The sequence below is a fragment of the Pteropus vampyrus genome, unplaced genomic scaffold (assembly GCF_000151845.1).
Source record: "Pteropus vampyrus isolate Shadow unplaced genomic scaffold, Pvam_2.0 Scaffold110, whole genome shotgun sequence".
In the NCBI taxonomy this organism is placed as follows: domain Eukaryota; kingdom Metazoa; phylum Chordata; class Mammalia; order Chiroptera; family Pteropodidae; genus Pteropus; species Pteropus vampyrus.
The window spans coordinates 1567720-1591793 of NW_011888891.1; the positions used below are offsets into that span (position 1 = coordinate 1567720).

The 24074-nt window shown below is 48.6% G+C and overlaps 1 protein-coding gene across 2 annotated transcripts in view; it reads right to left on the reverse strand.

The window, feature by feature from the left end:
* Window positions 1-24074, reverse strand: part of ZBTB16 (zinc finger and BTB domain containing 16) — a 179253-nt gene that overhangs the window by 2279 nt on the left and 152900 nt on the right. For both annotated transcript variants that reach the window (XM_011365373.2, XM_011365374.2), the window contains exons 5-6: window positions 5236-5406; window positions 201-368 (exon numbers count right to left, since the gene is read on the reverse strand). In XM_011365373.2, the coding sequence (XP_011363675.1) occupies window positions 201-368; window positions 5236-5406 (339 nt within the window). The remainder of the gene's footprint in view (window positions 1-200; window positions 369-5235; window positions 5407-24074) is intronic.

Genomic DNA, 24074 nt, shown 5'->3' on the forward strand with positions numbered 1-24074 from the left:
TGCTGTGATTGATGAGCAATGTCTGCCTCAGCCTTGCATGGGGGCAGTGACACTCAGGTTAACATACCAACCCTTAACAGAAGGTGTCCCTGATTCAGCCTCAGGCCATCCTCACCTGGGCTTCTCTGGGAAACCATCAGTCCACCACCTCCACCCAGGTCCCCAGAGCCGGCTCAGGAGCCCTCGCTGGCCCTCAGTACCTGTATGCACCCTATAGTGTGTCTCCAGTTGGTGCTTGAGGCTGAACTTCTTGCCACACCCATTGCACTCGTAGGGTTTCTCGCCTGTGTGGATGCGTTTGTGGCTCTTGAGCGTGCTCTCATCCCGGAAGCAGCTGCCACAGAACTCACACTCGTACGGGTGGTCGCCTGTGGGGACAAGGGGCTGGTTCAGGCTCTTGCCTACCCCCGGCCTAACTTCAGCGGACAGAAGGACACGTTCAGTGCACCAGGAGGATGAGACTGCCTGCATTCACAGCCTGCAAAGATGACTTAAGGAACCCCAGCCTCTCCCAACCTCCATAGCATAAACAGGGAGCACATATGTTCACGCGTGCCCATACTTTACTGTGGTCCAGTGGCTATCCATGGGTCAAGGGCCAATCTTGGGATAAGAGGGCCCATCTGGTTCATGGATGAACAGCAATCCCCAAAATCAGGCCCCCACGAGTGTAGAGCGGATCTGGGTGGCTTTGAGACCATGCTACCTTCTCTTCCTTTCCTCTAGGTCAGCGGCAAAAGCCACTCCAGCCTGACTCTCATATCCTCAAAAAAAATCCCTCCAATTTTGGAAACGATGAGAACATTGTCCCCAAAACCCCTTCTGCTCTCTCCCTCTTCCAGTTTTACACAGCTCTTCGCCCAGCTTCATTTCCTCTTCTCTCCCCAGCAAACTCCTAGTCATCCTTCAAAGCCCCTGTCTGGAAGCTTCCCATTAATCCCCCAGGCAAAATGAGTGATACTTCTCTATCCCCAAAGAGAAAAAAAGTCCAGCATTTTGCTCTTTTAGCAGCAGCAGTATAATTTTTATGGTATATTCTAATTAAAATGGCCCGCATTTTTGTTGAGTGTTCACTACTGTACTAAGAACTTCACACCGATCATATCGCGTAATCACTGCAACAACCTTACAAGAAAGATATTATTATTCTTATTTTACAGGTGAGAAAAATGAGATGCTCAGAGATGCTTAAATATGGTCCCCAAGGTCAAATAGCTAGTAAGTAGCCGAGTTGGGATTCAGATTCTGGTCTGGTTCCTGAGTCTGGACATTGGACAGTTCTCAGATTGCTAAATGACATGCTGTCGTATATCTACTGTCGCACCCACCACGCTTCTAGGAAGCACCTCGAGGGTAAAACGGGAGGTTTGTTCATCCTTGTAGCCTCCGTACGTAGCACAGGGACCACCCAGAGCGGACACTCAGGAAATGTTGGGTATATGAAACTTGGAGAGAACAGCCTTTTCTCGGCCTGGAACCTATGTCCATCAGCCTGCTCTCTGTGCATTCCACTCTTATGGCCCCTGGAGGGTGAGCAGTTGGGTTAGAGTGTGGGGGTTAACTATTTTTTATTTTGTACCCAAAGTGGGGGCTTTGGGGAATGAAAGGTAAGGACTTCAGCTACTTATTTATTACAGGAGTGAAGGCACAGACAATAAAGATAGATTGATCACCCCAGACTTTGTTCATGAATATTTAAATATCGCTGATTCGTCTTGTCACTGTAATTACAATTTCTCTGGGCTGCATCTCCAACAACCACAGTTTATGGTAAAGAATGGCCCACTGTATTTCACTTGTCCCTCTGCAGATGTGCGGGGCTGCCAACCGTGTAATATCCTCTGCATTTCATACATTTTCTTCAGCTGCTGAAGGTTTAAGTCATCCACAATGACCTACGTTTTTTCATTATCCCCATGTCAAACTGCGCTCGTGCCTGGGCATAAATTGTCCTTCTCGTTATAGACTCGTATGCCTGTGCCTTCACTTCCTCTTTAAAATTATATTTTACTCTCTTCTCTCTCTCTCCCCTCCTCAGGCCCCTAACACAAGCTCCCCCGTCTTGGATGCAGGCCCCTGTACCCACATAAATTCTCATCTCTCTGATGGTTTTGAAGAGCTTTAAGGCTCTGTGGGCAGTGGATGCTGGGGTCCACCCACTGATAGGCTCTCTCATGTGTAGAAGATCTTCAAGAAGCACCGAGGGCATAGAGGTGCAGGTGGGAGCATTTCCCTCAAGGAGCTGGACAAGAGAAGCTCAAACCAGAGCCACCTCTCGACACCAGTTCTTACCAATCTATGGGGCACTGCACTGGCTGAGGCCAATGAGTCCCTCACATGCAGATCTGGGAATGAACGGAGCCCTGGGGTTCTCGACATCTGCCCACCCCCTTGCTGCCAGGGCTGTCCAGACTGCCTGGTCCCCAGCCACCAACTCCATCCAACCCAAGGGAAGTTAGAGGCCTGTGCAGACTCTGATCCTAATCAGTTGTATGCTGACAGAGTGAGGGTCAGTCTGTGCGCACCTGTGCCTGTGTGCCACTCTCTGTGTAGATGGCTGCACGCACAGCTCCATCTGACATTCACCCCCCTTCCTTACTAAATCAGCAACGATTACGACTTTAATCAAAGATTCAGTATCCTCATTAAGATATAAATAAATAAATAAAGCGAGGGCCACGTGAGACTTCAGCCAGAGCCGGTAATTAAAATGTCCATCGGCAGCCACCCAGCTGGGGGAACCAGCGTCTGTGCCTTCTCCCTCTAGAGGGGGGCCCTAAGAGTTTAAAAAACAAAGGGTTAAGACAGAGAGGTTTGTTTGATCAGATTTTTATGAATTTAATTATGAAGTGGATCGCATGTTAAATGAGTTTAAATAGGAAATCTCTAGAGTCAGCCCAGGGAAAGGAATAAAAAGAACTTAGGAGGAAAAAAGCACACACAAACACACACGCACGCACACACATGCATGCGCGTGCACACACACACACACACACACACACACAGCTTTTGAAGCATGGCAAGCACCTGGCCCAAAATCCTCGCCCTGAGAGTTAATCGTGTCAGTGTTGCCATAATGTACACAAAACTGGCTGCAGAACTCAAAATCCAATTTGTGGTATGTTGATTAACTCTGTAGCCTCTTTAATGAGCTTGACATTAAGTGCAGGACAAACGAGACTAATTAGAGCCCCCTCCGGCCTGCCCAGTGCACCTGTGACCCCAGAGATCTGTCCTTACCTGGTGGTTTCCCTGGCACCGGCCAGGCCCAGTATTGTCCTACCCACTCCAGCCCCATCCCGTCAGTTCCTCGGGCCCCTCCTTGGAGCACAGCTGAGAGTTTATTATATGATGAGCCGTGTGATCAGGGATCCATCAATGCCAAGAGCGCGGCTGGACTAACCTACCAAACACAGCTGCCGATGCTAAACACCAGGCCCCAGCAGTAAATGGGCCAAGAACAACAGAATATTAATGAGGCATCGTGTGGGGGTGCGCTTGGCCTGTATATGGCTTGTGTGTGCAGGGCCTCACTGGTGTGGAAATCGACGGGTATTTGTATGTGTGCATAGGCAGTGTACATGTTTCATGTTTCCTAGATTAAGCAAGTGCTTCTCCCAAACTATGTCTGGAAACAGCCCCTTCCCACAGATCTGAGCCATGATCAACACAGAAGCATGTGGCATTTTGATATCTGAGCTCTTTGAAGGTGGCCTGGGCAGAGCAGGGCATATCCTGGGTAGACTTAGCAGGCTGGCATCATTCAAGTAACATGAAACCAAGAGATTTGACCCAGCAACGTCCTCAGAAGTAGTTGAAGGTAACTGCTCGTCTTTGATAAGGCTGAATTTGGGGACCCCGTGGGGGAAGTGTTAAGAGGAAGGTGCATAAACCTGCAGGGATGCTTATGCGGTCACTTTAGGGAAAGTCCTTGTCAGTATTCCTTCTTCCTTAGCCCTTCTTGTCAGGCCCTACTCTCTGCGACCTCCCCCTGTCCTATGCCAGCAATTCTAAATAGTTCTAAGCAAATCTGGTGATGCTAAGGTAGTATGCTTCCCCTGAACAGAGTGGCATCCAGAAGTGAGAGCCCAGGCAGGCTCCCTGGTGAGGATGCCCACTATCGGTGGGACAAGCTGCTCAGTCCATGATAAATAAAACCCCTCCCTTACTCAGCAGAGCCTGCCGCCCATGAAAGGCCTGGTCTGCATACTTAATCCCGGAGCTGTGACAAGACTCAAGAATGAGGGCAGAAAGTGCCCAACCATCCCTGTCTGGAGGCACACAGAGTTTTTGTGCCCTGAGACATGAACATAAATAAGCCCGGTAACAAATCCAGATATAGAGTGTGTCTTCCTGGCCCCACCCCATCACTACCTCCCACCCCAAACCCAGGAGAGAACACACACAAGTAGAGACACATGCAGACTCAGAAATGGGCAGCCTTTATCCACAGTATTGTAGGCAAGGACCCAATTTTGTCTTAAAGGAAAGAGTTTAAGTCCTCCATGCCCTTGCTAGAGAATCAGGAGCTGCTACAAGGAAACATATCTCTTGGCCCTCAGGGGTAAGTATCTCATCCCCAAAACGGAGAGGGTGGTGGCCCAGCTCCCCTGACTTACAACCCTCTCCTCCCCCATCATCTGGAACTGGCTACACAGGAATATTTCATGGCTCACTGTTCACTCCCCTAAACAAGGTTAAGACCCTAGTACAGAAAATGTGCTTCTGTGATTGTGGAGCTACTTCAGCAACATCCCCTTAAGAGCCTGAGGCTGACTTCGGGAGTGTGCACCCCCTGGGTGGGGGTCAGGGACAGTAAAGGGTGTGTGGCAGAGAGATTTAGAGACTAAGCAGGTAGGTCTTTCTCAACATGAGTTTGGGTCCACCTGCCTCAGAATCCCTTAGGAATACTTCCCAGTAATGCTGGGTCTTACATCCCACCCCACACCTGCCAAATCAATTTCTGAGGGTGGGACCCAAGGCTGCATTTCTAATGAATACCCTCTCTGTTGAGCATGAAGAGATGGAGGATGCAAGGTCCACTAGGTGAGATCAGGAGAACTATAAACATACACCTGCAGCACTACGGAAGCCCCCACCCAGCCACCAACGCCCAAACCTTAAGCAAAGAAGGGCTACAGTCCAATTCTACCCGCCTCGTCACTTTATGTTTTGGGAGGTAAATCCAGACATTGTTCCCAGAGCCCCTGATTTCCTCATCCTGGACCGGCCTACCTGTGTGTGAGCGCAGGTGGCGTTTGAGGGCGGTGTGGCTGGGGAAGGTGCGGTCACACTCGCTGCAGATGTAGCTGCGCACGCCTGCGTGGACCTCCATGTGCTGCTGGAGCGCGCTCTGTGCCTGGAAACGCTTCCCGCACAGCAGACAGAAGACGGCCATGTCTGTGCCTGTGGGAGACAGGAGCGGGAGAGCCTCAGGAAGGGTAGAACACAAGGCCGTTCTCTACTCACCCAGGCTGGAGGAATAGCCAGCATCAGGACTAGCACCCCCGAGCCACCACGTTCAGGGGCAAACCCAGAGGTTGCCTGGGACATACAATGTTTATACAGCATCTAGTATGTGACCCACATACCAGATGGTGGGCAAAATCAACTCACTTCCTGCCCTTATGGAACCTAAAGTCTAATGAGAGAAAGAGAGGCATTAATCAGACACGTCGCAGCAGCAAATGTGAGTTGGCAACTGTATGGAGTGCTGTGTCGAAGGCATGGTACTAAGATGGCACATTTCAGAGGGACTTTTCGGAGTCTGGGGCAGGAGGTCAGATGGCAGGGTAGCTTCTGTGAGGAACCACAATAACGAAGATAACATCTTCCGGCCACTATACGAATGTAACTAATTTAAAATAACATCTCCAAAACATGGGCTCCATGTCCTCACCGTTCAGATGAGGAAAATGAGGCACAGAGAGACTGAGTAACTTGTCCAAAGTTCCGTGGGGTTCCTTAGCAGCAGAGCTGGGACACACACCCCGGCACCTGACGTGAGCCCTCTCCTCAAGCTAGTCACTTTGGACTAATATTTTAACCACTTCTCCATTCATTAAAGTACACATCTTAAGGAGCCACTCAGTCAACAAATGTTATTTTAGTACCTTCCACAAGTAGGACTCTTTTTGGCACTGGGGGTGTACTATGGAAAACTACACAAAGTCCCTGCTCTCATCACAAATGTTACCCAGCACACAGGGTCCGTCGGGGGGAACATTCCTGGAAGACGAAAGAGCAGCTGTGAACACTAGTCTGGAAAGAAACATGGCAGGTCGGAGAAGCAGACAGAAGAACGGCACAGCTGGGGAAGCAGACAATGAGTAGAGGAGAAGGTCAAAGAAGTGGGCAGGGCCAGGTCGTGTGAGGTCTTGAAAACCATATTAAGAGCTTCAGGTTTCACCCCGAGACCAATGGGCGATTGTCAAAGGATTTTAAGATAGTGAATGACATGAGATTTTCATTTAATTCAGTCCAGTCATTCCCTGTGCAGATCAGAAGCACAGGGAGGTAGGCATCCCACAGCATACTACAAAGACAGGCTGCCATTTGCTATCTGTTATCAAGCCCCTGCCAATGGTGCTCTGGAACCATGGCCTTTCTGGGTACAGCACCACCTGAGGGAGCATCTAAACCCTCCCATCTGATTCCTAACTGGTGGCTCACTGCCCATCATTTTGGATTCCGTTTCCATAAGAACGTCAGCTCCCCTGGGAAGCCCATCTGTTCACCTCTCTTTGCCGGCATCTGGGAAATATCGCCTATGCTCAGCCCTGTGTGAGGGACACAAGCAGGAAAGGTGGGCAGGCCTGGCATCTGTCAACCCAATCCAGAGGGGAGAGAGGGGCAGAGATTTGGCTGCCAGGGTTTGTGGCCTGCTCAGTGTGGAATCAGGAGGCTCCCGGTGGAAAGTGAGGTAAATAGGACAGCATGAAGAGCCTGGCTGCCTCCCTAGTCCACCAATGGAGAAGGCAAGTGAGAGGTCTGCTCTCCGCACCTCAGTCCCACTCGTGGCTGGGTTTGGGATGGACTAGTGGGAAGGCAAAACCTCTCACTCTCCGCTATTCCTTCACCCCTCACACCCTTCTTTTCAGACACTTGGAAAACCAGGCGCCTGCAACCATGCGCCATCCATATTGCCCGCATCCAGGTCCAGGGTGAGCTGAGCAGGGAGACTGAATATAAGCAAGGGCTCACTTTTTGCTCCCGGCCTCAAATAGTAGAAGGGAAGGGAACTGATACAGGTGCTGTGCTAGATGCTTTATCTGTGTTGTCATCTCACTTAAAACTTGCTACCCTCCAAGGCAGGCATTCTCAGCCCCCTTTTTACAAATGGGAAAACAGGACAATTAAATAACTTGCCTAAGGTCACACAGTGAGAAAGAGGCAGAGTTGAAATTTGAAAATGCCTAGGTCTGTCTGGTTTCAGAAACCGCAGGGCTGGGCCCATGTCTATTTCTGGACTTGCCACCTGTCTGTCTGTCCTTCCCCTAGAAGAGCAAGGTAACGACGCCAGCAAGCCAGCTCCTACCCAGCTGGTTCAGGAGCGCCAATGTATCCAGAGCTCGCTCCAGCAATGCTTAGAGGACTTGGGCAAGAGGAGTGGACTGGAAGTGGAGTCACAGGCATAGCTCTCTGAAGCCTTTCCAAACGCCCGGGAGCCAGCAAAATCTCTGGGAGGTATTGGGGCACTTGGCTCCATTTGATCAAGGGGCCGCACTGAGGGAAATGACAGAAGCAGACCAAGGGCTGACAGTCCTCAACGTCCAGTCCATTCCGGTCAATACACCCAGGAGTGGAGGCCATCTGCCACATGTTCTGTGGCACAGCAGTCCTGGCTGCTTCATCCCAAGGGCCCCCACCGCCAGCCCCTCTCTGCCCCCTGACCTCACTCCACACAGTGAACCCCGATTAAGCCAGATGTCAAACAACTGCTTTAAATCTGTAAGACAGACAAGCCATGCCCTTTAAGAGCCCAGGTTTCTCCTTATGCATCCCCTGAACTCCCCAGGGTGAAAGGAGCCTGGGTCAGGGGCAACATGAACGACATTCCCCATAAGACACCCTGAGCCTAAAAAGCCAGGCCCTGAGAAGCTCTGACGGCCGGTACCACCAGGCAGGGCAGGCAGCCTCAGTCTGCCCCTTGCTTTTCCCGAGGCTCTGGAAACTGCCTCACTATGCCATCCCTTCTTCTCGGGATGGTCTGAACCCACTTCGGATCTATTCAGCTGACTCAGTGAATATTACCAAGTGTAGACACTGTGCTAGGTGACAAGGGAGATGCTGAGATCATCCAGAGAAACAGGGTCCCAGACCAGTGGGGGACACAGACAAGTCAACAAACAGCCAGAGGATAAGACTAGGTGACTTCAAGAAGCTTTGGAGAAGATTCTGAGAGATTTTTTTTCAGTGGCTTTGAGAAATGAAGGGTATTGAGAAGCCAAGGACTAGGAGGCCGGGCACAGGAGCCAGGCTAAGTAAACGCCACAAGCAAATTTCAGAGCAAGTGAAGACTGAGGCCAGGCCCTGAGGATGGAGATAAGCGGGAAGGTTATTGGGGGTCAGATCACAGAGGGCCCTATCGCCAGGTGGGACAGATCAGACTTCATTTGACACAAAAAGAATGGGGTGCTAGCGTGATCCTACCAGTACGTGAGGGCAATGGCCCTTGGGGCAGTATGGGGACCAACAGCAGTGGCAAATGACTAGAAGCAGGGAGAGAACTGATGGCCTTTGTGCTACCACTAAAGGAGGGTGGGGACCAGGCTAGGATAGGGGCTGTGAAGACAGGAGGAGGGTAGAGAAATGAAATCCAGAAAGTTGGCATGGCAGGACCCCAGGCTTGGGCTCGAGTCTGGAAGCGTACTGCACTTGAAGTCCCAGATGACCAGCTCTGCACCTTGGTGACAGGTTTAAAGTTACACAGCCACCACCTGGAACAAAGCACCTCCAGTGGTCTCTCTCCCCTTCCTGGGACATCCCATAAGGTGCAGGGACTCTCCCTGGCCACTGACGTACTGCCTGAGGCTCAGAGATGAAGAGAAGGGGGCTCTGAGGCCCCACATCCATTCTCCCCATTCTTGTATTTGGAGACCAACAGCTGAGAAAAGGGAAAAATATATTTTTTTAAAAAAGGAAAGGGCTGGGGGAGACGTGGACGAGACACAAGAAAAGCTACTGGTGTATACAAGTTAAAAATCTTGAGACGATCTGAGTTATTAAACAATTTGCTATAGTTTATGCCTAGCTGATTGTCCACATGTATGATGAGTCAGGGCAGATTCTATTACACTGGGAGATTAAGCAAATAAATACTAGCTTTTTGGAAACACATTAAAATGTGGAAGTATGGAAATAAAATTATCTAGAAAATTGTATTAGCAATTCATTAGCTGCAGTGAGATGTGCGGCGGGGCAAGGGGATCTTAGCAGCATCAGAACAGTCTGCTCCCTTCAATGCCCGAGGCCCTGAGGTACCTGCTGTTCCTTCCTCTGCTAGGAGAGACCCCACTAGGGAGAGGGGAGGAGCCTCCACTGGTTGCAAAAGATCTGCAGAAAGCAAACGGTCAGCATGACACAAGGGAGACAAAAGAAGCACAGGTGTCCTGGCTCTGACACTTACTTGCCTTGTGACCCTGAGCAAGTCATTGAATTTCTCAGGGCCAGGGTATGCCCATCCCTTGCCATATTGCTTGTGGTTGTTGAGAGTACCAAATGAGATACCCATGTGAAAAAGCTTATAGCTATAAAGAGGTAGCAGAGCCAAAACACCAGCCCGGATGACACCTTTGTCTGAATTAGAGAACTATGCCTCTTTCTCTGGGCAGACACAGATCCCCGCCTGGTACACAGCTCCGGTGAGCAGAGCGGGCTGGATTCCAGCCTCCATCCCCTCCTCAGCTGGGCATCCTCCTGCAGTGGACAACCTGGCTATGGATCACAACAGTCTTGTACGATACACAAACCTAAGTTGTTTTATCAATGCCGGGCTGCTTCTTCTAGGAAGCTGACCCTAGAGAAGGCATCTTGGCTGAGTTACACCATTTAGGACTCAGTGCCAAGAACGTCTTCCTCTGAGCCCTCACGATTACAGCATGTAAAACCCTGTGTTACATTTATTTTTGACATCCAGCTCTGCCTACTGATTGTAAGCCCTCCAAAGCAGGAACTATTCTCTTCGCCTTTATATCCTCAACATAGAACTCAGGGCCTGGCAGAGAGTAGGCACTCAATAACTGCATGACGTTTATGCATTAAAGAGGAGCTGTGGGGCAGTCACAGAGGGCAGAGGGGAGACATGGGGTAGCGGACGTCATGGTTCAGAGAGACAGAGGGCTGGAGCTGGGGAAAGTGCAGACCGAATGTAGCCATTTCTGAGAGTTTCCAACAAGACTCTCCTTGGAAATGAGAAATGCAAAGTGACCTACAGACAGCTGATCTCTTTGGGGCCCCTCACGAATATGTGGTGGGCTGGACAGGACTCCCCAGTTCTGGATCCAAGTCTGAACTCTGTTGCTTAGAACTGAAGACCCAAACCACAGAAGGCCCAGTTTTACTACATCACACAGTGAAACACTCGGACAACCCTGGTTTCGGCCAAGAGAAGCAGCCCTGGCTGGCTTTGTGACCCTGAGCCAGGTAGCTGCTGCCCTTGGCCTCCTTTCTTCGTCCAGGAAACGACACGCACAACTAACCTGCCCTTTCCAACACCAACTGCATAGTGTTGTTATGAGGCAACTGACAAATGTTTTTGAGTGCATAAATCCTACAAATGTATTTGTTTTCTATCAATCCGTAAGTTTCAATGTAAATCAGACACATAAATTAGCATTGGCTCAAGGAAATGATTTACCAGGTCAAAGAACAACACCTCCTCTGCTCTTCTGAAGAAAGGATGGGGGCTCAATCTTAGGCTGGACTCCAAGGGTGTCTCCCTGAAGGGAATTAGAATTAGGAAGGAGGAATGGTGGTGGCAGGTTGAATGAAGAATGGTTCGTAGGTAATGTGGGCAGGGCCCCGCTTTGCATCGATTCTATCTCTGGAGATGGTGACCACACCGCACCCACCCTCCACCCCCACAGACAGCAAAGTGTTGGCGGCACGGCATGTACGACTCACAGACTCTTGATTTAAAACGAGTTTAAATTTAGACCAAAAAATGGGAGAAAGCCAAGGCCAGGGTGGAACGGGAGGCAGGAGGGGTGACATGGATGCAGGGTATTTATTTCACCCAGGTGATGACTGGGTCTAAAATTATGAGACACAAAAATCCTCATGTTTACACCTGTACCATTTTCATACCAATTAGCTCTTTAATAGAAAGGAAGGAACAGGATCAGAGGGGCACACAGCTGGCGAAGATGTTCAGGTGCTACACCTTCTTGGAGCAAGGCTCTTATTATCTCCAGCTATAAGCAGTTTCTTAATCAAAAGAGCTGAGGGATCTAAATATACTCTGGCTTTTTTTGGTAAGCCGGCCGTGACGGCTATGTGTCCGTGTGCTGGATCATGTGCGTGTGCCAGATCATGCGCGTGTGCATGCGTGTGAACCATGGATGGGCTTCTCAAGTCTAACTCCTAACTCCCTATGACCTCACCCAACAAAGGAAGAGCTGCTTCCCTTGCCACCCCCAGCAGCTTGTTCTCCCCAGAGAAAGAAAACACCCAATTTGGGTGTGTGTGAAAACCTCGAGTTAAACAGAACCATCTCCCACTCTCTACCCCTCCCGACCCCCAAAATCCTCAGGCCTATCCTTCTATTTCCTCTGACTCCCCAGGATTGCTCTTTTCTAGGACACCATCTCCAGCCCTGGGCAGTCCTTGTAACCACACACCAAAACCGTCACTGCAACTCCCTCCTTTTCCCACCTCTCCCCAGGTCATCGTTAAAGACTGGTAAAGTTGCATCATCCACTGTACAGGAAGAAAGGACAGACACAGGCAAGCACCTGGGGCTGATTCACAGCAAAGGCAGGAAGGCTCTGTCCGCAGCTACAGAGGATGGAGAAAGCTAGAGGTGTAGGGGAAAAGGGACGGGAAGCAGGCAAAAAGGAACCAAACGCCCAGTCCATGCCATCTGCAGGGGTGCCTGCCTTTTGACTCCCCCTGTGCCATCACTTAGGGCTTGGCTCCTTTTCGAGAGTCTACTAGAGAAAAGGCCAAGAGCTTCCCCACTAGTTTTCTTCTTGGGCATAAGTTACAGGACCATTTGGGATGAGCTCCTGAATTCCCAGGCTTTCTCAGAAAGCTAGCTACATGCACAATGAGGGCCTAACCTGCTCAGCCCAAAAAAGTGTCAACCTACTGACCCCTGGAGTGACAGCTGCTAGAGGGTGGGACGCAAGTCCCCGTTTCCTTTACTGCCTACGCCTCTCTCCCAGGAAGGGTAGAGAAGGCTGAGGAAACATGCTGGGTGGCTTGGATCAAGCCAAGTTAGCTGCAAGCCTGTACATGGGTGCTTGCCTCCTATATCCAGAGTCACCTATCACTGGGCACCTTTATGATGTGTTCAAGTTACATCTTTCCAAACCAAGCTGGAAGCTAAAAACCTTAGCTCTAGCTTTCCCATCAATTTCAGCCTTGTCAATTCCAGTCTCCTTACCCAGCCTTCCCTACTCTTTTTCCCTTTCTTTCTTACCCACTTAGAATCTTAGAAGGCACCTACACATCTATATAACCTTCCATTTTTGCAAGGGAGAGGGAGAAGTTATGGTTTTATGTCGTTAGTCCAGGGAGCAGAGACTTCCTAATGAATAACCAAAAATGGGAGGAGCTGGAGCAGCTGATTCAAATTTGTTTTAAAACTAAACCATGGATGAATGATTCCATGTCTCAAAGCACACACAGGTAGGTGTGTACGTACACACACACACACACACACACACACACACACACACACACACACACACACACACACACCACTTGGTCTCTTGGGGAATGTAGCCGCATCCTCAGGCAGAGGCTAGCAATGCTGGCTTCCAGAAAACCGTGTATTTGTTTAGCAGTGAGCTGCAGACGCAAGTGCATTTCATTACTCGGCACCTCCAGCTACAGTAAACAAATTTGTCAGCTCACTAGCTCATTAAGGTGCACCCTGGACATGGGGGATTTATTGAGACCTGCACAATAAAAGTAATATGAATGGATTTGCTAATTTTGTCAATCACTCACACAAATGAGCTAAGAGGGAGAGAAAATGAGAGAGGGGAACAAGAAAAGGGGTGGCAAAGAAAGGAAAGGAGGTAAAAAGGAGGTGGAAAGTTGAGAGAGTAAACGGTTAACATGCGACCAGATCTATGCCTAGTTACACGACCACCTCCCCGTCTGATCTACTTCATGCCAGACATACTTTCTAGAGTGCTCAGGCCCACGGAAAGAAAGGTGCCAAGTGGAAACTCAATTTCAAGATGTCAAACCAAGGCTTGGCTCCCTGGCAGTGCCACACCAATGGGAACATGCTCCTCGACTGCTCCTGCTCCGCGTTGGATAAGGATGAAAAGCCGCACTAGGGAAGCAGCAGGTTCCGCCACATCGGGAAAGACTAGTTGCGCCTCTTGGTACCTCCCACCCCCAGGCCCTTCCCAGTCTAGCTCCTGGATCCTTCCAGACATTCCAGAATAAATCCAAACTTCTACCACAAGAGCAAGGGGGAAGAAGAAGAAAAGAGTGTGTGTGTGTGTGTGTGTGTGTGTGTTGGAGGGGCTCGGGTGGGAAGTAAATCCGGAGAAGTATGTAGCCCTCTGGTCTGTAACTTTCAAAATGACAGCAGGACTGGGGCAAAGGTCATGGGGTCCGAGGCCTTAAGCACCTCCGCCAGCTGTGGCGGTGTAGCCTGGAGCCCGCAGGATGCCTGCCCGTATAAATCAGCGGTAAGCAGCACCCGCTGGGGGCGAGGACAATGGGTCCACGCAGGGGTGGGAGGCAGGACAATGGGACCCGGCCAGTGCGCAGGCCCGGAACAAATGTGCCCTGGCACCACGGGGGCCCCCATTTGTGAAACTAATTGGCCCACGATTGAAAAATTGGACCAACTTCAACAGCCCTGAGACGAGAGGATAGGCCCGAAGTCGCCTAACCTAGCCCAGCCCTGGGGGAATCTGGAACAGAAGCTTCTCTCAGGTACTGCCAATTTTGCAAGAGGGAGAAGAGCCTTTGAGCTGAGACCAGTCTGGGAGTAGATGGCTGGGGGATGGGCCAGGTAGGCACTGTGCTGCCTTGAGGAACACACTTCTCCCGAGATGCAGAGAACTGCCTTCCCTCAGTTTCTCTACCCTGCTTGTTCTGTAAGAAGAAAGTTCAAAGGAGAGAGACAGGTACCTGTCTACCTTCTGGGTTCCCAAAGCCCTCATGTGGGGGTAGGTGAGTAGCAAATACATACAGGACTACAATGCATTCCTTCCTCAGTGCATCCTCCCTGGCATGTATTCAGCTCTGCACCCTCTGGCTGTGGCTGCGGTGGGAGGCCTGCAGCTCTGCAAGACTGCATGAGAGCTGGACTGTAAGAAGCTAGGGTCTCTCAGTCTCTAACTCATCTGGTGCTGGAGGTTTCTGGGAAAAGAACTCCTTAAGTATGTAGTGGGAAGTCAGAATGGTGTTTGAAAGGACAGGCCAGGGTAATCGTCCTGCTGGTTTTCCTCCTGTCCTACCCTTTCCAGTGACCTTTTACTACAGACTTCTACTTGAAGAGAGGTAGAAGAGTATAAAGCACTGGAGTCTTCAGCCAGAAGGCCTGTCTTCAAGTCCTGGGTCAGTGACTAGCTTACTGTGCACTCTTGGGTGGGTTAATTAAACCTCTCTGAGCCTCGACTTCTTCATCGGAAAAACAAAGGTGGAAGTAAATGCTTCTTAAAGGGTTCCCACCACTCTAGCAGTCAATGGTTCTAGGCCTACTGAAGAGGGTGCTAGAAGACTAAAAGGTCCTTTCTCCCACCGAGATGTATTTTAGGCATTTCTCCTTCAAAGTCTGCCTCAACAGCCTTCTTTTAGTTAGAGAATCTCGAGGCTTCAGGGGTTAGAATCCCTGTCTTGGGTTCACAGAGAGACAGTCACAGAAGGCAATGCTAGGAAAAGACCCAACCTTGACTGATCATTTTCTAGGGGCCAATTCAGGTCTAGCTCTCTGAATCCTTCTCAGGAAGCCCTGTGAGACAGGGATTTTTAGGAAGATGGGGAGAGCAAGACTTCAGAGAACCTGCTAGGTGCTTTTTCTCAAGGGACCACCAGTTACCCACTAGTACATAAGAACCGTCAGTATAGCCAGAAGGGCAATTCTTAAGTCTCCGGGTCTGAGGGCACCTGCAAAGCTCTCTGGGCTGGGGGAGGGCCTGACTCATGGGGTGGACATCAGGAGCAGGGGCTTTCTCTCCCATGTCCGCGGCACAGGGGTGACAGAACAGAACTGGCAAGCAATGACGTGGCACAGAGGGTGAGCTGAGAACCAGACCCTCTGAATCCAGTGGTCTCAGTTCCTTAGCACGGTGCCCCACACATAGGCACTTACATTCTGAGCAGTGTGTCCAGAGCTTCATGGGAGGGCACAGAGGTTCCCCCTGAAGATGTGACCCAATTTCCTTATTCGTATAATAAGTTATTACCAGGTCCCTTTCATCTCTTGCACTGTGCGCAAGGCATTTACAGAGACACTCTCTCCAGTTCCAGGTACCCCCAAAGTCATCCAGAGGTCCCTGGGGAAGAACTGGGTCTTTTTGAAAAAAAAAAATAAAGTTGGGGTCTTATTTAAAATTTCCTGTAAACCCCAAAGTATGCCAGAGACCATAAGGTGGAGGCAGGAGGAGGCCACACAGAAGAGAACGGACAGATGAAGAGAGAGAGGCAAGACAAAGACCTGGAGAGAAAGAATAGGGTGGAGAGAGGGCTGGGGTTGGGAGAGACAGAAATTCAAAATAAAATGCAATACTGATGGTTTGAAAGAGCCATTTAAATATCTGACAAACACTGGGCAATGAAAATAAAACCTACCCCATATAAATAAACAAAACCAAACCAAAAAAGAGAGGATGTATTCATTTAACTGACACTTTAATGGTTCCTCTCCTCCCCCCACCCCCAGAAGATGATTACAAATTAAGCAGCATTTAAATGCTTTTTACTGTCAACAATTAAAAGCGGGGCTATGAGCCTGAGAGTGTGGTGGCCATTCATTCCCACGGTAACCAGGCTATCAGAGGCACCGCCAGGCCTTCCCGTACTGTACTGTACACAATGGCCAAACAGGGAAAAGTGCAGACACCTTAATTTTGCAGGACATTCAGAAGCAAATTAAAATGTAAAAAGCTCCCACACAAAGGTAGATACTAAGAGTGAGGACTGGGCAGGTCAAGTTTGTGGAGTTAAAGTCTTAGCAACGGCAGGGTTTAAGCACAGCGTGATTACACCTGTTTACGTACAGTGTATGTGTGATTGCACACATGCACATGCACACAGTGCAAGAAGGACAAAGGGCAGAGGTGGCTTTCCCGGGGGCAGAGGAATAAACAATCACAGAGCCCAAGTGCTCTAGGCCACACCCCATACCCCAAAACTGGCCAGGGAGTCAGGGAGAAGACACACCAGCTGTCCCATCATGGGCTTCAACTGTGGGCACCGGTCCACCAACATCCACTCACGTCTACCTTGCCAGTACCTGCCCCACACAGCCTTCCCCACTGGACCACAGGTAGGAACCAGGTGATCTTAATTTCGCTCTGCTCAGAGCAAAGGATTTCACTCCAGGGTGAACCAAAGGAACAAATTTAATTTTTCAGAAATCGACTCTTTGTTTTCACTGCCCACACTGTCACTACCAAACCAGGCTAAGCCCCTGTCTACCCAGCCCGATACCACCAATACATCTTTCTGAAAGGCTAAAACCCAGTCTGTGTCTCGTCCCAGGAAAACTTATTGCGAAAACTCCTTTTTAGCCAACTCAGTATGGATTCTAGGAATTCAAATCATCACAGGTACCTTTTAGAATAATGGAATAATGAAATCTCACCCCAGGATAGAGGGAAGAAAAGTATTAAAAAGGAAAAAGAGTGGAGGGGGATTAATATGGGATGTAGCTACTGATTTCCTCTCCAGTTCTTCAGAGAGGAAGACAGAAAGCAACAGAAGTGAGCTGGCTACCAGGTGGAGGGCGAGAGGCTGGATTTAGAAGCAGCCGGGTACATTTCTGTACCGTAAAGTTTAATATGCAGGCGGGATGACAGAGAAATAAAAGAGACACGTCCCCTTTAAAAGGAAATATAATTTACAGTGTGCAGCCAGGCGGCCCATAGTTTCAATCTCGTTTACTATAGAGAAAACTCTGCTAGCTGTTCTCTATCCCACAAATCCGATTTAATCAGACAAGCCAGCCAGCGTGGCTTGGAGTAAAAACGGATAATTAGTAAACAGAGAGCTACTCCAGTGCTTCATTGGCATTCGAGTTGGGCTACTGTGTCGCATTTAAAATGCAGTCTGATGAAGTTTACAAAATCAAACCATTTGTTACTCCTATTGAAGAGGCTTCAGGCCACTTGCAATTAAATTGGAATTAGTGCTCAGAATGAGACACAGCAAATTCATACTAAAAAGGGATCTGACTTTGAGACATTCGACTTCAACAGTTTTCTGTGCGAGTATGTGGGTGGGTGTTACTATGAGACTCCTCACTCGCCCTGACTCTGCAGGGCTCCCCAACTCAGTGAGCTTGCCCCCACAACCTGTGACTCCATGGGTTGGCAGTGGGGGGGGGACGAGGCAGCGGGGGAGGGGAGGCACAGCTGACTCTGGGGAGCCAGGCCCCGCATTCACACCAGGAAGATACTGTACTAGGGAGAATGTGTCCACAAAGGACCATATGGCTCCCTTCTGCATTGAGCCTTTGGACAAGTGGGGTGGAAGGGGGGCGGGGAAGCTGCCAGAAGGCACACTTCCAGGGGGCACTGGCCCCGCCCACCTCAGACAGCAGGCTGGCAGCTTAGGGGAATGGGGGCACCATTTCCCCATTGACTGGCTCCCTTTGATGCTCCCACCTCCCCTTCCTCAAGGGCCTGAGCACAGGACGGGTTTGTGTCACCATGTCCTACTCATCAGCACACTCTTGGCCCCACGCACTACCTGTCTAGGCAGAAAAGGTGGGTAAACTCTGCCTTGAAGGATTTCTTTAAATCTAGAGTCCACAAAACCTCCAAGGTATCCAGGGATAGAATTTAAGATGTTGGTGAACTTGAAGGGGGAAAAAATTATATCTTTATTTTCGCCAACTTTTAACTGAAATTTAGCAGTTCCTTCAATGGGAAATGAAAGCAGCAAACCAGTCGTATTAATTAGCTGTACCTGTGACTCATTCATCGATAGATATTTTCATACCAAATTGGAAATGTTGCAATTATCTTGAAATATTTATGCACACTGCAGATATTCAACCACTGCTGGTGCTTGTTAAAAGGATAACGAAGAACCACACATACCATATTACAAATGGTTTTTTAAAAAATATATTTCGATATCTGTATTTAAACTTTCCATTTACAATCATACGTCTTTTACTTTATAGATTTAGAGACATTATTCTGAGGAAGGTTTTACCAAACTCCCCAAGGGGCCCATGCCACAGAATGGCAAGAATTCCTGGTCTAGAAAGCGTGGGGAAGGGAGGAGGAAGAGTTATTGTTTAATGGGTACAAAGTTTAGGAAGATGAAAAAGTTCTACGGACAGATGGTGGTAAGAGCTGCACAACAATGTGACTGTACTTAATGCCACTGAACTGTGCTCTTAAAAAGTTAAAATGATAAATTCTATTTTATATCTATTTTATCAAAATAAAAAAAGAATCCTTAGTCTGGTCTGGTCAAAAATTACTCATACCTCTACAACCCCTCTGCTGCCCAGAATTATCTAGACTAAAATCCAGTTTCATTCCTTCTCAACTTCTCCACCTGTAGTGAAGAACAGAACTGATGGCTCAGGCACCCTGGAAGCAGGGAGCTATTCTGCCTGGGTCCCCAGAAAGGATACTGCAGAAGGTCCAGGTTCGCCTCTCAGATCTGACACCAACTAGCCTTGCGTGAATCACTTGAAGTTCGAGGTTTACTCTCCATTAGAATGAAAGCCACCGGAGAGCAGGGACCTCATTTCTCTCATGCACCACTGTTATCTCATGGACCTGACAGCTATTTAGTGAATATTTACCGGATAGAGGGATAGACGAATGGATGAAGGTTTAAACAAATGAATTTTCTCACTCTGGACCTCAATCTCATTTGTGATATAAAGAGGAGAGGCTCTGTGATCCTTTAGTCCCCGGTCCCACAGTCCCCAGGGGCTCCACCTGCTCGCCAAGCTCCTTGCCTACAGCCCACAACTTCTCTCGCAGAAGCAGACAGTGGGTGGTGTATGTGCACAGGCTGGGGACAGGCTGTTTGATGGGGAATACTGAAGGCGATGGGCCACTGCCCTCGGGCCTCAGAACTTCCCTGTGCACCTCAGGGATGGCCCTGTACTGGCTCACTAGGCCACATGCACGTCCTGCCACCCAGAGAAGATATGAGCTGGTGTTGACAACGGTGAAGGAGAGGACAGTGAATCTGTAGACTTGCTGAACAGACAAGCAATGAGAGGCAGCCACAAAGACCTGAGAAAGAAGTTTTTATGGAGCGTCAGGCAGCATACAATAGCTTTTAAAACCTGGAAGGAAAAGATTGTCCTTTCTGCTATTCAGGGAGGATGGAGAGGAATCTGATGATGGTCAAGAAAAACAAAACACAACACTTTGTCTACCAGCCTTTCCCATTTTCCCCAAACCTGGATGACCGTCCTTGCAAGTAGGCTGCGTTCATGGCTCACTAAATCTATCCAAGGGTAAGGAGACGGAGCACCCATCACGCCTGTGCCTGTTGTCAAGGCCATGTCAGGTGATGTGCCAGAGGATGAGCAACCTGGTCCTCCCCTCCCATATCCTCACACACACACATGCACACACATGTGCGTGCATATACACACTCCCCTTGATGTTCTGAAGGAAGGTGGGAAAAGAAACCCCAGCCTTGAGTTCTAAAAGGGAAATGCAAAGTTAAATGTCACTTGGTGGTTTAGGGTTCTTCTTTCTTCCTGTGTGGGTTTCATGTCCTACGTATCTCCCTTTCAGTTCCTCCTCTGGAATTTCTGGGCTACTCCCTGACAGGACTGGATCTTGAGGTTGGCCCAGAGCAGATGGGAAACCTTACAGCTGACTTTCTCATGCTTCGGCCAGGTGTCCAACACCCCGGCCATAAACAGCAGCCAGAAGAGATACCTCTGTTCTCTCTATCCAAAACCAGTGTCGCTTGATTGCAAAATCTTCCTAACCTGTTCTTCCCCTTCCAATTATCTCTGTTGTTTTCTTTGGGTAGTACTTTTATTTCCCTTGGGAGAGAGTATTGGAGAGTCGCTTTTAGCAGCACTCACTCATTTACTGTCACTCACTCATGTGCCTAGTATTTCTTGAATTCCAATTCTGCATGGGCATCAAGCACCAAGGCTACATTGCTACAAAGACACTTCCTCCCCTTGCTACAAAGACACTTCCTCCCCCAAGAAGCTTACAGTCTACGAAGTGTAAAAAGCAAAAAGCTGGGACTTTGAAGTCAGATGAAACCTGGGTTCAAATCCTGACTCTGCCAATAATTTACTAGCTATATACCCAGATGCAAATTTCCTAATATCTCTGGGTGTTAGTTTCTTCAACTGTAGGAAAGGTCATAACACCCACCATGCAAGGTTGCTGGGAGGATTAGAGATAACATATGAAAAGTGTCTACACAGTGCCAGATGGCAGGGAATCAAGAAACAGTAGCCATTTAGAACACTGGTCCGGTGGCCTGGGTTAGGGGTTTGGAGAGACAGCTATGTAAATAAGTGGACTGTGGTGTTTTAACTTAGGTCCCATGAACTAAACAGCCCCACTCCAGGAGGTGCTTCTAGAGAACATTCTGGGCTTTCACCACCAATAAGAGCAATTCCTTTAAAATGCTAAAGGTAATTCTTCCCACTCTTCAAGTTCTTCCACCCAATCAATCACTCTCACCAGAACCATTCTTTGATCTCCAAACATCCCTACTCTCTTCCCTTACTTCTTTACTTCTTTCTCAAGTCAGTCCATACTTCAAGGCCCGTGGTTCAACTCTCAGCTTCCTCCCTGTGGATTCCTGAACTTCTTACCCATTGTCCTTCCATTGCATCCACCCTGCCAAACCCTAACCGTGGCTCAGTCTAACTCATCCCTTTCTCCACTCCTGGAGCTGCACACACATGCAGCCTCTATCTCCCAAGTGCCCATCAACTCTTCAACCCACCATGACCACATTCCTATTCCCATCATTCCACTGAGACCCCAACGATTTGCCTCTGATAACCAATGACACCCGTGTCACTAAATCTAAGGGGCATTTTCTAGTCTTCCTCTGACAAGACTACGCAACGGCATTAAGACGGATGACGGCTTTTTCCTTTTTAAAGCCTCTTTTTTAGCTTCCATGACACCACACTCTGGTCTCCCTCTTATTTCCTCCAGCAACTCCTTCTCAGTCTCCATTGTGGGTTGTGATTGTCCTGGAGCAGCAGAATATGTTGGGGTTCCCCCAGATTCTGTTCTAAGATCTCTTCTCTTTCTATACCTTCTTATTTTGTAAACTCACCCACTTCCAGGACTTCAAAGATCATGAATATGCTGATGACTACAAAATATACATGTCCAGTGAGTTCTGAATTCCAGACATAACTGTATATCCAAATGCCTCCTGGATGGTTCCTCGCCAGATGTCATACACACCTCACTACTGAAATATCAAAATTGTTCATTATCTAAACAACGACAACGACAAAACTCTGCCGCTCCTCTTGTGCTCCCTATTTCAGTAAAGAGTTCGACTGTCACCCAACTGTCCAAGCGAACAAAGAGGCCATCATCCTGGATTCCTTTCTCTCTTACTTCTCACAACAGGTCAATCACCAAATTTCTTCAGCCTGCCGAGAATCCTGATCTTTTTCTACTTCGTATCCATCATTACTGCAACTACACGGGTTCGAGCTACCACAATTTCTTACCTCGATTATGGCGATATTATCCTAATAATCTCGGTGCTTTCAGTGTAAACCCCTGCAGTGAATACACAACCATGTACTCAAAGTCATGTTTCTAAAATATAATCCGATGCCACACCGCTGACTAAGACTTTTTAACGGCTCCCTACTGCCTTTAGGAAAAAGGCAGAACTACTTACAAGTGGTTTTCAGGGACCTTTCATCGTAATGCTACTTACCCCTCCCATATCGGGTCTTGGCCCTCTTCCACACTCCCAGTTTCAGTGCCATGAACTTGCCTTATTCTCTCTCAACTCTAGACATTTACTCATGTCGACCACAGCCCGGCATTCTTCCCTTTCTCTCCCACAACCCCACCTTCTTTACTGAATAACTTTTTTCACCCTTCGGATGACAACTTAGATGACACCAGTTCTGGGAGGCCTTCCTAATTTCCCCATCTAAGGTGGAGGCCCTTCATGTATGCTCTAATAACATCTTATGCCTCCAACGCAACAATATTTATCCTGTATGTGACTTCTTTACTTATTAGGAATCTTCCTATAAGACACAAGCCCCATCAGGCTAGGGGTTCTCTTTTGCTCACCACTGTATTCCCAGAGTCTAATATACTACTAGGTACGTAATGGGTGTTGAATAAATATTTACTGAACAAATAATAAATGAGTGCATAGAAATTTAACCTATTAATACTTCCGTGGCAAGTTATGATTTCCAGAGCCCAAGACATTGATATCTGACTCTTACCAACTCTGAGTAAACATAGCTCCTTACCACCAGCCACCCTGCCACCAGCCCACATTCTCTGTGAGCTGCAGGCTTCCGGGTCCGTATGTTCCCATCTCTTTAACATGTATAACTGTTGGGCATGCACTGGTATCCACGTGCTCTAGAACCAGGACAAGGGCTCTCCTGGACTTGGTTTCTCCTCCCAACTTGGAAGTGCTCATTCATATGGTACCCAGGGCAAAACTACCCAGACGTCTCTTCATAGTGGAGAGTCATTCACATCAATGGAGGATGCAGAGGACTGAATGTGAGGGCTGCAGAATGGAGTTACCAGATATTACTCCATGGCTAAAGCTGTGAGCCGGCAGCCAACAAGCACCTGTAGTTTGGGACATGAAGTGAAACCTAGCACCTCCTCCTGGCCACTGGCAGAACATGGACCCAGGGGTGCACATTTCCCACTGTTTTCTCCTCCAAGACTACTGGAGGCCCTCAGCTTTTCCAGCAGAGTCTGCTTTGAACCACCCACAGGCTGGCCCCAGTGCCAGAGCCCTTTATATCGTGGAAATGGGCTCCCTAAAATCACATTCTTGGTGGGTTTTCATCCCTTTTCAGATAGTGATTATGTATTATATACTATTCTGAGATTCGATTTCTACAGCAGATGGAAAAGCCCTAAAACAAGGCTGCTAATGGAAATGCCAAAAGCCGTGTCACTAACATGCACATAAATTGTGACCTCCAATACCATCCAGCTAGAAAAATAAAGATTGATTTTTTCTTAAGGAGTTGAACAGGCTTTTGCAAGATTTGGGTCCGGTGTTGTTCTCGGCCCTGGCCAAGACCCCAGTTCTTGTGGCTCTAGGGATGACCTGTCACGGGTGAATGCAGTGCCAGGTGTCCTTATAAGCAAATGTGACAAGACAGGCAGCCCCAGATGTACTAGCTCCCAGGCAAAGGTGTCCGTCCTGATCCTGCCCATATTCATTCAGATCCCTTCCTTTGTCTAGACACCATGCCTGCTCCTTCTTCCTGATTCCCACCTCTGAAGTTCAAAAAAAGCTTTTTAGGGGGAGAGGGGTAGGAGCTGTGATTTTTTTGGAGGTGAGGGATTAATATGAAGGGCCATTAAGAATTAGAAGACACTAATGGCACTTTCTTTTCATTCAGGTTAAGAGTAATTGTGGGTTTGGGGGATTTGGGCAGAGGTCGAGAAAGAAGTGAGGAATCTTCAAAATGTTCCCATTTGATCCTTTATGGAAGCACTGTGGAGTTT